The sequence below is a fragment of the Rhinolophus hipposideros genome (assembly GCF_964194185.1).
Source record: "Rhinolophus hipposideros genome assembly, chromosome: 6".
NCBI classification, from domain to species: domain Eukaryota; kingdom Metazoa; phylum Chordata; class Mammalia; order Chiroptera; family Rhinolophidae; genus Rhinolophus; species Rhinolophus hipposideros.
The window spans coordinates 48,339,196-48,354,852 of NC_138052.1; the positions used below are offsets into that span (position 1 = coordinate 48,339,196).

General features: G+C 37.2%; 1 protein-coding gene across 4 annotated transcripts in view; it reads right to left on the minus strand.

The window, feature by feature from the left end:
* The window catches only part of SLC25A12 (solute carrier family 25 member 12), a 166,470-nt gene that overhangs the window by 79,726 nt on the left and 71,087 nt on the right, over window positions 1-15,657 (minus strand). The window contains exons 1-2 of one of the 4 annotated variants that reach the window (XM_081052775.1): window positions 7,975-8,111; window positions 6,737-6,790 (exon numbers count right to left, since the gene is read on the minus strand). Coding sequence is in view for 2 of the 4 variants with exons in the window: in XM_081052773.1 (XP_080908899.1) it covers window positions 6,737-6,790; window positions 7,753-7,764 (66 nt within the window). In the remaining 2 variants the exon portion in view is untranslated. Of the gene's footprint in view, window positions 1-6,736; window positions 6,791-7,374; window positions 7,880-7,974; window positions 8,112-15,657 lie in introns of those variants that run through there. The other 3 variants (XM_081052773.1, XM_081052774.1, XM_081052772.1) reach the window with 3 other exon arrangements.

Below are 15,657 nucleotides of genomic sequence, written 5' to 3' on the forward strand. Positions count from 1 at the left end.
CCTCATCTCATCTTAGCAGAAAAGGAAGGGGATAAAGATCTAAGCTTTATTTGGTTCTCCATGTGTCAGGCACCATTTATTCATTACCTCATTTAATCTTTGTAGCATCACTGTGAATTAGGTGTTGTTATCCTTCATAGAAAGATGAGGAAACAGGCTCCAAAAGTAATGTAAACACCTAAGGTCACATAGCAGAAAGGGATCAAATAACGATTCAAATCCAAGTTAGACTACGAAGCCCACGTAGAGTCCAGCTACACTCCGCTGGTTCCTGGATGAAAGGGAATCACCTGAAGCCAGCCCAACATATTCTAAGAAATCTATGGACAAGGGGAAATTAAATTGGAAGAATCAATCTACTCAAAACAGTCATCCATGAGAAAGCACAGAAATGTGTAAGCAAGTTTACATTTCAATGTTATCTATTTAAAAATGATTTCAAATATAAATTGAATCATTCTATTTCCAAAGCAGAAGACCTTCAATGGTTCCCACGATGCCCTTAGAAAAAATCCAGACTCTTCTACATGGCATATAAACAAGACCCTGCTTGATGTGGCTCCTTCAGCCTCATCTCTTACTGACCATTCACCCCCTCACTCACTGATGCTTCAGTTACATTGGCCTCTCTTCTGTTTGTCATACATACCAGACTCTTACCTCATCTAGGCCTTTGCACATGTGAGCCCTCTGGAATTCTCTCTACTCATCTTGTGGTTCTCAGCTCTGATATCACAGGGGCCTTCACTGACCACCCTCTTGAAAAATGATGGCATTTTCCATCATTCTATTTCCTTACTGGACTTGTCATAATCTATAGTTGGGGTGTGTGTGTGTGTGTGTGTGTACACTTATTATTGTCTGTCTTACCCTACCTAGAGTGTGAGGTCCTACTTTCACTGAACTTCCTCTATCTTATTTCTATAAAGGTAGAACCTAGTATATTGCTTAGTCTAGCAATTAAAAATGGATTGATTGGTAATAGAACATAACATGGCACTTAATACCACTAATTTTTTTCACCTTTTCAGTTATTTTTCAATCCTTCTGGTTGATTCAAGAATAAAGTCTCACTACAGTGATAGTATGCCCTTAATGCCTAACACTTTCTTGTAATGGGAATGTTATATGGTTAACGGCAAATACTTTATAAACCAATATAAAGATTATTACCTTCAATTCCTATATTCTAAAGAACTGATGAAAATGTTTAATCGGTGTGGTTGAGAAAACTATAGATCCCCTTCTGTAGGCATCTCACACTGAGTTCGTTCAACCCAAGTTAAGCTGGGAAATGCTCCTTTAACTTCAGGTTCTGAATTGCTAAATTCTTATTTTTTAATTATTCACTTGCTCAAAATTTCATATGTACACATTGAGACTTTGTTTTCATTTTCCCCTAATTTTTCTCCCACATTAACAACTTAGTATCTAGCCTTTCCATACCTTTCTCAATGCCCATTAAATCATACATATGTGGATATATACATACAACATATATGAAATGACTTTTAGAAAACTAAAATCACGCTATGTACACGTCTTTATATTGGAAATCCCTCTAAATCTGGAACAGGTCTAATACATTCTTTTTAGTATCTGCATAATTTTCCATGGTATGTTTATTCCATAATTTTTCTGCCACTCACCTTTGATAGCATGTATTTTGTTCTCCCCCTACCACGCCTTTTTTTTTTGAAGAACAATTGAGTGCTGCAACTGACAACCTCGTATACATTCTCATGAGTATTTTTATTTCTCTGGGATAAATATCCCAAAAGTAGGATTGCTTGTTCAAATGGTACCTTGTTTTTATTTTAAACCATTGCCAGATTGCTTTCCAAAGAGTCTTTGTTTCCACAAATACTGAATCAGAGTACCTGTTTTCTCCACATTTGGCCTCAGTAGATGTTATCATTTTTTAATACTACTTGTATTATAACTGTAATATTATGCTACACATCCCACACTTTTGAAAACGTAGCCCTAATGCATATTCCAACAAAATGGAAGGGTCTCCGGCTCAAAGCTCTGCGTACTATCCTTCTCGGCCCAGTTACTGGGAAAAGAAAATGAATACATAATATACAAACAAATATTTACTGAATAAAAGGACATTTCTTTCAAGTAAAAATTAATTATGTTATCATAAAAACCCTAAGGAAGAATCAATCTTTGCTTTACAGTAGCAGTATCTACATCCATTTATTTTCTAATCCTAAATAAACAAGACAGAAAAAAAGCATTTTCGTAATTTCATATGGGATATGATCCTCATTGTTACATTGGTGTTAACGAGAAAAAGGATAGGCTCAAAATGATACTGAGTTCTACACTGCAGTACATTTCTGGTCTAGCACATACCGGGGGTGCCAAAAAAATGTATACATATGACTCGTACTCATCTTTTGTTACCGGTATATATTGAGTAGCACAGTTTTAATAGTTTTTCCTTTCTTAAAATGTGTATACATTTTTTGGCACCCTCTGCATAATGGTACAGTCTCAAATTGTGTTGCTTTTACCATAGAAAGCCTTAATAGATGAACAACAGGTCTATTAAATAGAAATAAAAGATCTTGAAAAATCTTTCACTTCAAACAGTTTCTGATAAACTTAGACCACATTAAGACTTCATTTTGAAATTTGTCAGGCTTATCACAAACAGCCTGTGACATTCCTGTTGTCCTCACCTCACCTTCCTCTTCATTGCTTCTATTGTCCCCTTTTGCTACTGTAAATTTCTAAGTAGCAAAATTGGGTCAATGATAGCATGTGAGTGAGAGAGGTAAGAGAAGAAAGACCCATCAAGAAATGACAGTTGAAAAGGGGAATCAGAGTAAAATCTTAGCTTGACAACTGGTTGTAGAATTATAGCACAGACTAACACATGAGAATTCATTTGTTGTGCTCCAATTTTATGAATTTGGAGGGCAGAAGAAAAATGGATTCCTTGTGACTATTATTTGTGTGTTTTTTAAATTTATTGGGGTGACAATTGTTAGTGAAATTGCATAGATTTCAGGTGTACAATTCTGTATTACATCATCTATAAATCCCATTGTGTGTTCACCACCCAGAGTCAGTTCTCTATTATTTGTTTTTTAACTAATAGAAAATATAACTCATCATAATTTGAGAAGCAATGAACACAGAAAAAAGTAAACCTATTTGCCTATACTCAAAAGAATGCTCTACTCTTATAAAGCCCTTCTCATGGACTTGTACACATAATTCCATTAAACATGGATATACCAGCACTTTCAAATAGGATACTTTGCTGTTCACAAAACATCTGACTTTTAAGCCATACGATTTATGAATTTAGACAGTTAATGCCACAAATATAAATTTTAGCAAAAAAGAGCTTTCTAAAATGTATTCTAAAATTCAAAATTAAATCTTCTTTGTACTCTTTAAATAGCTCAAATGATCCTGAACTCAAGTGATCCCAAATCCTACCAAAATCAAATTATCCTAATAACAGAATGATCTATATTTTATTTTTTGACTATATCCTTTTTGTGAAACTCGAAACTCCCGTGAGACCATTCTCCCTAGTTTTCCTCTCTTCCTCTTTCCCACCTCAATTGTGGATATCACTTAGAATCAGTCCATTATTCCCTGTCTTATTTTATATTTAATTCTCCTAACCACTAGGATTTATCTACCACCTATATGAATTTGCGCCTGTCCAAATCTGACTTTACCTTATTGGTACACATTTATTCAGCAACCCAACTTAAACTCCTTCCCCCCACAAAAAAATTTCCTAAAATAGATGCCTCATCTATTAACATCGTATCCTGAAAATGCCAGATGCACCACTCCTTCCTTTTCTTTCATATTTAATACCACATTCAATAGATTTCATCCCTGACAAAGTCCCTGGTGTTGTCCCTTCCTTTTCCTTTTCCCAGCCATCAGCCACTCCAGCTCATTATCACCCACATGTATTACTTCAATAGCCTCTTAGCCAACCGCCCTACCTACTTCCAACCTCTCCACATTTTATCCAAGGTACACAAAGAGCTGCCAGAATTCACCACTTTAATTTGACCATTCAGAAACCCACAGAGCCTCCCTGCTGTTTCAAATCCAAACTTCTTGGCCAAATGTTCTATTTAGGTAGTTACAGCATATAGGCACTTTCTTTTCTTAAAAACCTAACCAGATTTATTTTTTCTTTAACTTCTTAACAAACATAGCTGCCATTAGCTTCTCACAGACACCTACCTTTCAAAAATCATCCCATTTGAAGATCCCACAAATGGTATAATGTAAACGTTAAGTAAGCGTATAGGTTTTGTAGCTTGATTTGAATCCAGCCTCTATCACTTACCACGAACTAAGTCACATTAACCAAGTCATTTAACTCAATCTATATAACAGGGACACTAACCCTACCTCTTCCTGAGGCTGTTATGAAAATTAGCATAATACCCTTTAAAGTACCAGGCCAATGCCCAGCACACTGTAGAATGATCAGTAAATGTCAGCCATTGTCGTTATAATTATATGGCCCCTCTGACACTGGCTAGCCATATTTGATTTTTCTACCAGAGGCTATGCATTTGCTCTCACTATTCTTGACTCCCTCAACCCCAAACTGTTAGAGATGTAATGGGTCTCAGAGAGAATTCAAGTCTTGGCTCAATCCTCCTATTTGATTATTTAACTTGGTGTCTCCTACTAAACTAAAACAAGTGCACATGTAGCCCACAAAAAAGGGTCCTTAGTAAATGTTTGTTGGGTCCACATGTGAAGTGCTAAAGAAATAGGTAATTAGCACGTATTTTTGTCTGCTATTATCTCTGAAATAGTAACAAATCACATGCATCTAAAACAAAACTGTCTCTAAACACTGTTTCTATAGCTTCAAGTAACTATAGTTTGAAGTATTGAAGACAGGAATAAATAATTCTAACACGTCACTTGGTAACTGTCCTCAAAGTGATTCAACTAACTGTGTTGTATCTTTCTAGCTGCTTTATGCCTTCTTGAAGGTATGTATCTATGTGTGCTCTCATTCTTGTATCTACCAATAATTCTTGGGTCAATGCTTTCTAATTAGTGCTAAATGTGCAGTTATGAATTCCACAAATTTGCAATATAAAAGAGCATCATCAAAATAATGTATGAATAGACAGTAAGATTTAAAAGTTGTCAGAAAGCTAGGCATAGTCCCAGCTCTCTCCTTGTACTTCCATCTCCCCTCCCTCCAAAACAAATCTATACAGAACCATAGATTCCCCCCCCCCATAGTATTTTTAAAGCTGGAAGGACCTCAATTCCCACTGCATTAAGTCCTACTGAATACTGCATGAGAAGATACAGCCTGGGGTGGCCAGATAATTAGCCATGGGTACAACAACCAGATAGAGACAGGACTGGGAATGGAACCCAGTGTTCCTAACACCCAGGTTAATGCTCTTTTCACTACATCACGCGTCATTTCAATTGATTTCTCCCATGCCTACTTAATCTAGAAAATAAACTATATCACATGAACTCCTCACAAAATAACTGAGTATAATAATCGTGTGGTATGGTTCATACTAACATATTTTTTGGCTATTTTCAAGAACAGGTGTGAGGAATAAAGGATGCAAGCCATAAATAGAGTATTTTTATTACTATCACATTTGTTCTGGAAATTATGCTTCCCTTTATCAGATATTATAACATTTAAGATTGCCATTTTCACTAATTATTTTTCATGAACTACGCATACATATGGTCATCTATACAGCCTCCTCCCCAACAATAGGGTAAGCAATCCGCATGTCTCAGATAAAAATGTCATCTATTCCAGGCTCATCATCATGTTAGAATCTGTTCCTAATATAGAATCACAGACTTTTGGAGTTGGAAGGAACCTTGGAGATCACCTCTCATTTTACAGAGAAAACTAATACCCAACAAGGACCTGCCCAAGGTCAAAATTTCTATACAAGAACCCAGGTCCAGAATAGAAAGTTCTCAACAGAAAATTTCAGAGAAAAACACAATAATTAGTGGAACATCTTAGCTTGTCACTCTTTACATCTATTTCTTAAGTAAAACTTCCTGCATGAGGTACATTTGAAATTTAAGAAAAGAAAGCAAAACAAAAAACCTAAGCCAACTTTTTTCTTTTTAAAAAAAAAAGTTTACAGCCAAGTCACTGATCCTAAAAACTTAACACAAGTTTAGGTGGATCCTGGCAAGAATCTCAGACAGTAACATTTTGTAACAACACCCCAAAAGCGTATGGATATAATATAAAAAAGTAAAGGGAAAAAAGACACAAATTAAGAATAGCTGTATTTTTATCTCTGTAACAAATTACATAGAAAATTGCTTATAAGTGGGTAAACTTTATAAACATGCAACTTTCAAGGAAGAATTTTAATCACCATGCCTATAATTACACAAGAAAATGTCGATATATTTTGAAATTTTATTTTGATCACAGTTCTTAAGGGAAATTCTGGAAATTATTTTTAGTGTTCTTCCTTTGCATGTCTTAAGTCAAGTATTTTTTAAAAACCATAATTTGAGTAAAATATTTTATCAGACTTTAATAAAACGGAAACCTTTTATTCAAACTTTAACAAAATAAGAATTATAAACTATATTAACTGGCCATGTTTTTAAGACTACGTGAAAATATTCTTGAAAGTTAAGGCCTCAAAAAGTACTAGACTTAACTTTTTCCTCCTAATGAAAAAGCGAACTACATAAACCAATTTACCTGTAGGAATATGTTTCTTAACTCATGAGGATCGCCTCGCTTGGTTGTCTGCACCTGTAAGCAAAAAAAAAAAAAAAGGGTGGGGGCCAGTTAATGCTTCACTAGAGATCACATAATCTCTTCAGATTAGAGTTCACAGATGCTAACAATCAATGCGCTTATCTTTTATAAGGGCATTTAGTTTAAAACAAATCAAAAGCACTAATACTGATAACAACTGTCAATTTGGAGATCTGTGGCTACAGGGTAGAAAGACACGTGTGACGAGCCTAAGATACAGCAAATCCACCAGATAAGACTTTCTCTGGACTGGAAAGGAAGGCAGTGAGGATCAACCTCTTACTTACTCCACATCCACTAGCAACACAGAAACCACCCAGCTTCAAATCAAGAAGCCAGCAAAAGTAGATTAACAGGAAAACTGAAACACCCAAATTAATCGCATGGCCTAGCAACCTTTCTTCCCGATGCAAAGCAATCCAGAATATAATTATCACCGCGCCCCTCTCCTTCTCCACCCAACCTAAAACATGAAAGCTGCTACGTTCCCAAATACTTTCGACATCCTGCCACCTGCAGCGCAAATGCCAACCAATGTCCCGGGCCCCACTGAGGCCCCAAATTACTCAATTACTCACCCCCTCCCCCACCGCAATACACAGATGCCTCTAGGTATCCCCGGCTTTATATGCCACTTCCTCCCACTCCGTTTCCGATGTCTTCCAACTCTGGGCTCACAATCCCATGCACTTAGGGCAGGACACCACTGTTCCTTCACTGACTCGTGGTCCTCACAGCCCCTCCAACTCACAATCCCTCCTCCTTCCCCTCCCCCAGCCGGGCATCCTCTCCCTTCGGTCCAAGCCCCGCAGAGCTCTCCCCCCCGCGAGCTGGAGCCCCAGGACACGCTATCTAAGAACCAGGCACAGAAGGAAATGGGAAGAAGTGAGGGGCTGCAGCAGGGCCCCCAGGATGTCTCTTATGCAATAAAGGCAGCAGCTGAGAGTTGGAGTCACCTTGACCGCCATGCTGTGCTCGGAAGCCGGGGACGAGCGAGTGAGCGAGCAGGGCCGAGCTGTCAGGGCGCGCGCGCGCCGCCTCCCCAGCCGCGCCCGCCCGCCCGTTCGCCGGCGCCGCGCGCGTCCCTATGCAAATAAGCCCGGAGTGGGCGGGGCTGGAGAGGGCCCGGCTCCCCGGCTGGGAAATACTGATAACAGCTGGCTTGGGGGTCCGCCCACCTGTCACACGGGGGAGGGGGACGCGCCCCCCACGGGGAAGACTGGAGTGCTAGCCGTGGGATTCCGACGCGCCGCGTGGTTGCTGACAGCTGAGTCGCCGCCAGGAAAGCCCCAGGTTTCCTAAGGCCTCTTAGTGGGTGTGGCTTTGGGTTCCGACTGCTGCCAAAGTCGTTTTACCCTGAGACTTAAAGGAGCACTTGGGGCCTAGATTGAGCAAGATTTAGAAGGATCAAAGAACATAATCCATTAATAATGATAATGAGTGAATTAATGGCAAATACTGACAAGAAAAAAGATTGGGAACTACTCCCCTCTGGGGAAAACCTAAGTAAACATAACTTGAGAAATAGGCCCCTAAATTGGCATGGCATGAATATACTTAATGTATTTGTGCTCCATGTACTGTTACAGAGCTTTATTAGACTCACTCCACATTCCTAATCACCCAAATCCTTTGTGCAATGAGGTGGGGCACAAATGCAACTTGTGCATTTGAAACTTGTGCATTTGTAGGGGAAAAAATCCATTTGTCTTGGACTGGGATAGCACTGAATCCTGGCCAAATTTACCCATACATAAACATTTCCAGCCCTACCTAAGAAATAGTAGCTATCCCTTAAATCAAAATAATGTCTCTAAACTGAGTCTTACCATTATGACTATATTGAGCCACATACTAATTCACTCAACATTTACTCTGCATCTATTATATGCCAGACACAGCACTGCTTGTAAAGACAACATATAGTACCTACCCTCTAGGAGTTTACAGATGGAAAGTGCTTCCCCACAACCCCAACCCTAAGGTGTTTTTGTTTGTGTCTTTCAGCCAAGCATGCTCCCTGTTCAAAAAAAAGTCTAGCAACTCCAAGATTTATCTTACTCTTACTTAGCTCTGTAATTCCTCTCCACCCTCCTTTGCATTTCCCAAATTGAATCTCACAGAAGGCTTCCCTTTTCTCCAGTCTCACTAATCATGATATTTGTGTTAAGTATCCAAGTTAATAGAAATGAGGAAAGGGAAGTGGCAAATGGAAATTGTTGATAAGGAATACCACATTACTAGTACTCCGAAAACGAGCTTTTCTGCTGTAGTTGATTTAACTGTCCACCATCACTAGGTCTTTCTTCAGTCTGTTCAAAGTTCGTTTAACAATGTAATCGGACATAAGGATTTACAAATTCATATTTTGTTCTACTCGCACCTTATTTCCCTGATACTCTGCTGCTTTCTCTTATTTTATGAAGTTTCTCTAAGCAGGAGTCTCAAGGTACTTATTTTATATTACTTTACAAGGAAAGGATGTCCGTTTAGTAGCTCAGAGTCCTTCAGTTTGAATAAAAGTACTTAAGGGAAAGAAAGGCATTTATTTATAATGAAGTGATTACTTTCTTTTTGAACATGTTGTTGTTGACCAAATCCATATTGTTGGAGTGAAAATTTAGGGTCAGTCTGGCTACTCCTAGAGAAGATGACAACATTACATTTAAACAGAGCCCACCGCAGGAATTCATAGGTATAGTCACCTATAGGCCACAAGGAAAATTTTCTTGAATGAAAAATAGCTGGTCTTTGAGCAAGTTCAAGGGCTTCAATGGTACCAATCTAGTTGCAATGGAAATGATATAATAATTTTAAACTAAACAAGGCTGCTATATGGAAAAGATAGAAGAGCTCAGTTAGCCTAAATAAAAGTGAATTTTGCTAGATTTTCATCTATCCAGATATAATAAACAATAAAATGGACAAAGGTGTTAAAAACATATACTATAGGATATTAAATATTGAAAGTAATACGAAAGCATATGAGTTAGATCTTCTGCCTAAAAAACTTTGCCATCTATCATTCGGTTATAATGATGGCTTGATAGTATTATCACAAGTTAAAACAAATTAAAACTTACTTTTGCCTCAGTTGTAGATTATCAGAGTTGAGGAAAAACTTATCAGTTAATGGGATATCAAAAGACAAACCTGTCAAATAAGATTCACAGTATACTTGGGAGAAGGTGGGAGAAACAATTCAAAACTTTTCATGATTTTTTTAAGTTACATGCCAGCACACTAATTTATAACTCTTTAAGTTTCAAATGCTATTTGTAAACAAGAAATAAGTTTTAAATGGTGGCACAACAACTGTAAGTTGAAAACTTGATAATTAAGGCAGTCTTAAAAAAATGACATTTCAGAAAGCAAAATTTGAAGTCAAAGGCTAAGAGACTAGGCAAATCTGTCGTTATTAGTAGTCACGTTTTAGAGTTGGTTTCATTAAAGATTCAATATGTAGCTTGACTGTTCTGGGAAATTAAATTTGCTTGTGAAGTTGTTGCCCATGAAAATAATATATTACCCCCAGATGCAAAATCGAAACAGGAGCTTACTAGGCAAACCCACAGAAATATGTCTCCAATTCCCAGGCAGCTTACATTATATTAATTTGAAACCAGCTAGGCACTTTGTGGGTGAAAGTTAGAATTATACTAATGCCTCATGCTCTAATAAACTAAAACATAATTATTAAAACAAGAGGCAATTACCAATGAGCCTCTTCTGCCACAACTCCTGGACCTCCTTCCATCTTTAATAACATACCATTTCTAGCCTCCTCTGATTATTTTACTGACATGAATACATTTTTATTCCCATTTCCATATGCCACACAGCTACTATGGATGTCATCATACAAGAAGTAAATCAAGGTGGTATACCAACACTTAATGGAGCATTAGGATATCACTGACTAATTAAACCAGGAGAGGAGCTCTTCCTAGATTAAAGGTACACAGGTCATCACCATGATGAGGAATAAGCCAAATTTTATGCCTCCCATTATGATGAAGATCACTTAAAATATTTGAAATAAACAGCATGATCTGACCACACACACACACACACACACACACACACACACACAATATTTGAACATCTGGGACTTTTAAGTGTATATTGATTTTGGCCTATACCTTAAAATCATTCTTTAAGTTTTACTGAAATATTGCAAAACTTACAAATTTTGTAAGTTGTGTTTTTTAACTCCTTCCTTGCTGAGAATGCATATGGGGAAATGGCAGGGGATAGGCTCGGCAGAATTATGAACGGTTAAGTGTCCAAATTTGAGCAAATCATGTACAGTTGGTACACTGACCTGGAAATCAATAAATCAGAAATTATTATTTCAACCCAAGCTACTTATAGTTAGACACTAGATAAATGACACATTTTAAGGGTTCTCCATATTGTACAAGTATTACACTCCCTGAATATGAACATTTGCTGTAATTGAAATAAATTCTCATTTTGGTGGAGAGGGAAGAGTGGGGTATCAAAAATCAGATGAAATGGTTGTGCTCCTGCCATTACGTCTTCCTAAACTATTCTTCCTCACAGTCGGACTCTGTCTTATAAACTGTGTAATGAGGATGACAGTGATCATAATTTTGGACCACAGTCTTCTTTATTCCCTGTGGAGGCAATAACAGCTAGTTTTCTTTTCAATGGATTTTGGAAGGAATTCATGGAATGAGCTGTCCTGGATGTTTAAGGCTGTGAGTGCCCTATCACTACACTAGTCATATACTAGCTGGTATTTAGTGGGAAACTTGATGATCAGATGGAGAATTGAACAATATGAGTTTTACTGCTTCTTTTAATACTCTAATGTCATGATTTGGGATGAGCCACGTTTTAGTTAATAAACATTTATTGAGTACCTTGTGTTTGTACTAAACTCACTGTTGCAGTTATAGGCAATAGAAGAAAAATTAGTAGCATGAGTCCCAAAGTATGGAAAATATGTTACTGTGGCAACTGCTATGATTCATTTTTTTTTTAATGAATAAAGCTGACAGAAGGATACCAAAACCTTTTGCATGTGCCAAAGGCCGAGGCACCTTTAGGTAATCATGGGGTAAAAATTCTGGTTTGTCACCGGTTCCCATTCCAATCAAATGTATATAACTGGGAAAACAAACATCCTGCTGAGTACTTCAGCTGTACCCCTGAAGATTTACTTGGATCTGTTTTTTGCCTCCCTTCTACTTAGAGGTCCATAAGAAAGGATGCTTTGAATCTGACCCAAAGGAAAGAAAAATTGTCTTTACTTTGTGCTATCAGACAAGCAAAGGCCCCACAATATCCAAGCATACTTGAAAAAGAACAAAGTTGGAGGACTTATGCTACCTGGCTTCAAGATTTACTATTAAGCTAAAGAGATCAATACAGTAGGTCCTCGAATAATGTAATTTTGTTCCACATCATTTGTTATAATGTTAATGAGAAAAACAAATCAATTCCCAGGCAGGGCCACACAGACAGTGTGGAGTTTGCATGTCCTTCCTATGTCTGTGTGGGTTTTCTCTGGAGACATTTCTCCCACATACCAAAGGTGAGCATAACAGGTGAATTGGTGTGACTACATTGCCCCGGTCTCAGTGAGTGTGGGTGTGGGGAAATGCAACATCTTGTCCATGGTGGGTCCCTGCCTTGTGCCCTGAGCTGGACAGGCTCCAGCCACCTGTAACCTGAACTGGGATAAGCGGGTTGGAAAATAATGATCTTAATTTGTTTTTATTCAACTTTCTTTAATGTATATATAGCTTACATTTATTTCAATGTTTAATATTGGAAGTGTTTTGGGACTTTAGTTAAAAATTTGATGTTTTTGTGACCAGAAATATGCCATAGGTACTTAACACTTGTTTACATCAATTAGCCTGCGGTAAAATTGGTTTCATTATACCTCATTTCGCTTGAAGTCGCAATTTCTAAGAACCTATCAATGACATTAAGTAAAGACTTACTATACAGTGTGATACTGGCTGACGTAAGGATTAATAAATAGATCAATGGAACAGAACAGAGACGACACAAACAGATGCAAAATTATAAAGTCATTTGATTTCTAACAAAGATGCCAAAGAAATTCAATGGGCTAGGGAGCCTTTTCAACAAATGACACTGGAATAAGTAGATATTCATATGGGAAACTATATAAACTTCAACCTCTACCTCAAAACATATATTAAAATTAATTTGATATAAATCATAGACCTAAATGCAAAAACTAAAATCATAAAGCTTTCAGTAGAACATATAAAAGAATATCTTCTTGTTTCAGAGGTAAAGTTTTTTCAGTCAGGACATAAAAAGCAACAACCATAATTAAGAAATTGATAAGTTAGATTTCATTAAAATTAAAATTTTCTACTTATCAAAAGCCAGTGTTAAGAAAATGAATAGGCAAGCTACAATCTGGAAGAAAAATTAGCAAAACATATATATGACAAAGAACTAATACCCAGGATATAAAGAACTCCTAACTCGATGATCAATAAACAACCTAGTTTAAAAATGGGCAAAAGACTTGGACAAACATTTCACAAAAGAAGATATAAGCACATGAAGAACTGCACATCATCAGTCATCAGAGAAATGTAAATTTAATCACAGTAAAAAGATAGCACTACACACGCACTAGAAAGTCTAAAATTAAAAAGACTGACACCCGATGCTGGCAACGACGTGAAGCAACGAGAGCTCTCATGTGCTGTAGTGGGAATGTAAAATGGTGTCATTGCTTTGGGAAAAGATCTAGCAGGTTCTTACAAAACTAAACATACACCCACACTATGACCCAGAAATTCTACCTTTCAGTATTTCCCCAATAGAAGTAAAAATATATGTGGATAAAGTGACTTGTACAAGAATGTCCATGGCCACTTTATTCATAAAACCCAAAACTGGAAATAGCCCATTTGTCCATCAATAGGAAAATAGGTAAACAACACTGGACTAGTCAATACATGGAATACTATTCAGCAATAAAAAGAGCAAGCTGCTGATATGTACAACATTGACGAGTCTTTAAAACATGCTATGTGAAAGAAGCCCTATATGGAATTATATGGCACAAAAGAGCATATGTTGTATGATTACATTTATGTAAAGTCCTAGAAAAAATAAAACTAATCTATGGTAGAAAAAAACAGAACGATGGATGCTGGGAGAGAAGAAATGGCTGGGGAAAAGCATGAGGGAACTATCTGGAGTGACGGTAACAGTCTATGTCTTACTAGGGGTTTAGGTTACAGGTGCATGCATTTTTCAAAACGTAGGGAATGTACACTGAAGATACATACATTTCATTGTATGTGCATTTTTCCTCAAAAGAAAAAAATATGTGAATATATATTGAACTCTATCTAGCTAATAACATGAAGTATTTCAGAGGAAGAGTACTGGTATCTTAAATTTACTCTGAAATGCATCAAAGAAATAAAGATTGATGGATGGATAAAAAAAAGGATAGTAGGTAGATAGATAGATAGATAGATAGATAGATAATGTGATACCTAACTGGGAGGTATTTGGGAATTCTCTATAAAAGTTTTCAACTTTTCTATTCATTTGAAATTTTTCATCACAAAACATTGGGGGAAATTGTGCTGGGTCTGTGGGTTACTAAAGGTTGTTATGTAATTCTGTTCTTTGACTAGAAATTGTAATGCGACTTGTTTCTTAAACACTGATAGGCTTGTGTGCATTGTGGGAGAGTAGGGAAAAGAAACAAGCAAACAATATGAATAATATATCTCTATTATGCACACAGGAATCTGTGAAAACTATATTACATTGAGGGAAAAAGTGTTTTTCTTAACATGCATTCAGACAGTAATTATATGTCCTTGAGAGTGGTGTGTGTTTGGTCTAACAGTTACCCACAGGAAAACAAAAGGAAGGATGTGGAAATATATTTGCATAACAGAAACTTTGGAAGGTACCAGAGTTGGAATCTGTAACTCTCCTGCTGAAGTGCACCAAGTGTATAAATCTCGACTAAGAAACTCAAGACTTTGGTGGGAAATTTGTGCAATGGGTCCTTATGTCCCTGGATTGCCCTCTTGGAGGAAGGATAACTGATTGCAGGATGAAATCAACCCCACTGAGTGGGGAATTTCTAAAAAGGGGATAGGTTTGTAGTGGGAAACCTAAAGAAAGGGCTCATTAAAAAAGAGATGGCCACTAACCTCAAGGTAAGAAACCTAGGAACTGGGGGATGCCCACATAAAAACTCCTTCTGAAAAATTACCATAAAGGGATAAGGTAATATTAACCAGTATCAAATTGTACTAACCAGAGAATAATCAGGAAGTTTAAGTTAGAAAGTTCTAAAGAATCAGTATGAATCAGCTAGACGTTGAGGAGGGTTAGACCTCTAAGAGGTCTAATAGGAAGAAGAAGGAGAAAAAGTGGGCAGAATTGTGGAACAATTGACATTTTTTTAATCAGAAGAGGATAGAAGTTGAGAACACAATCGAATTTGACCAAGAACAGTTAAAGGTCTTAGTCAACGTTGTGCTCTGCATATTCCATTCCCTAACAATAGGATACTACCTTAAGGTAATGACAATGTAATACGGAAAAACTATATGAAAATGAAATAAACGGCTATTAAGAGTTGAGTCGTAAGAGGTCTGCTTCATGCCATAAGATCTTTGTATTGCAAAAGATGCCACAAAGGATAAGAATAAACTTTTGTATAGGAGATTTAACGATAGCCTGCACTTTGGAGGAAGCTTCTGGGTAATGCTGACCTGCTACTTCTTCTCTGTTTCTGGTCAAGCCAGCATGGGGAAAAAAAATCATGGAGTAACAGATATGCATGTTCTTGTCTATACTATCCC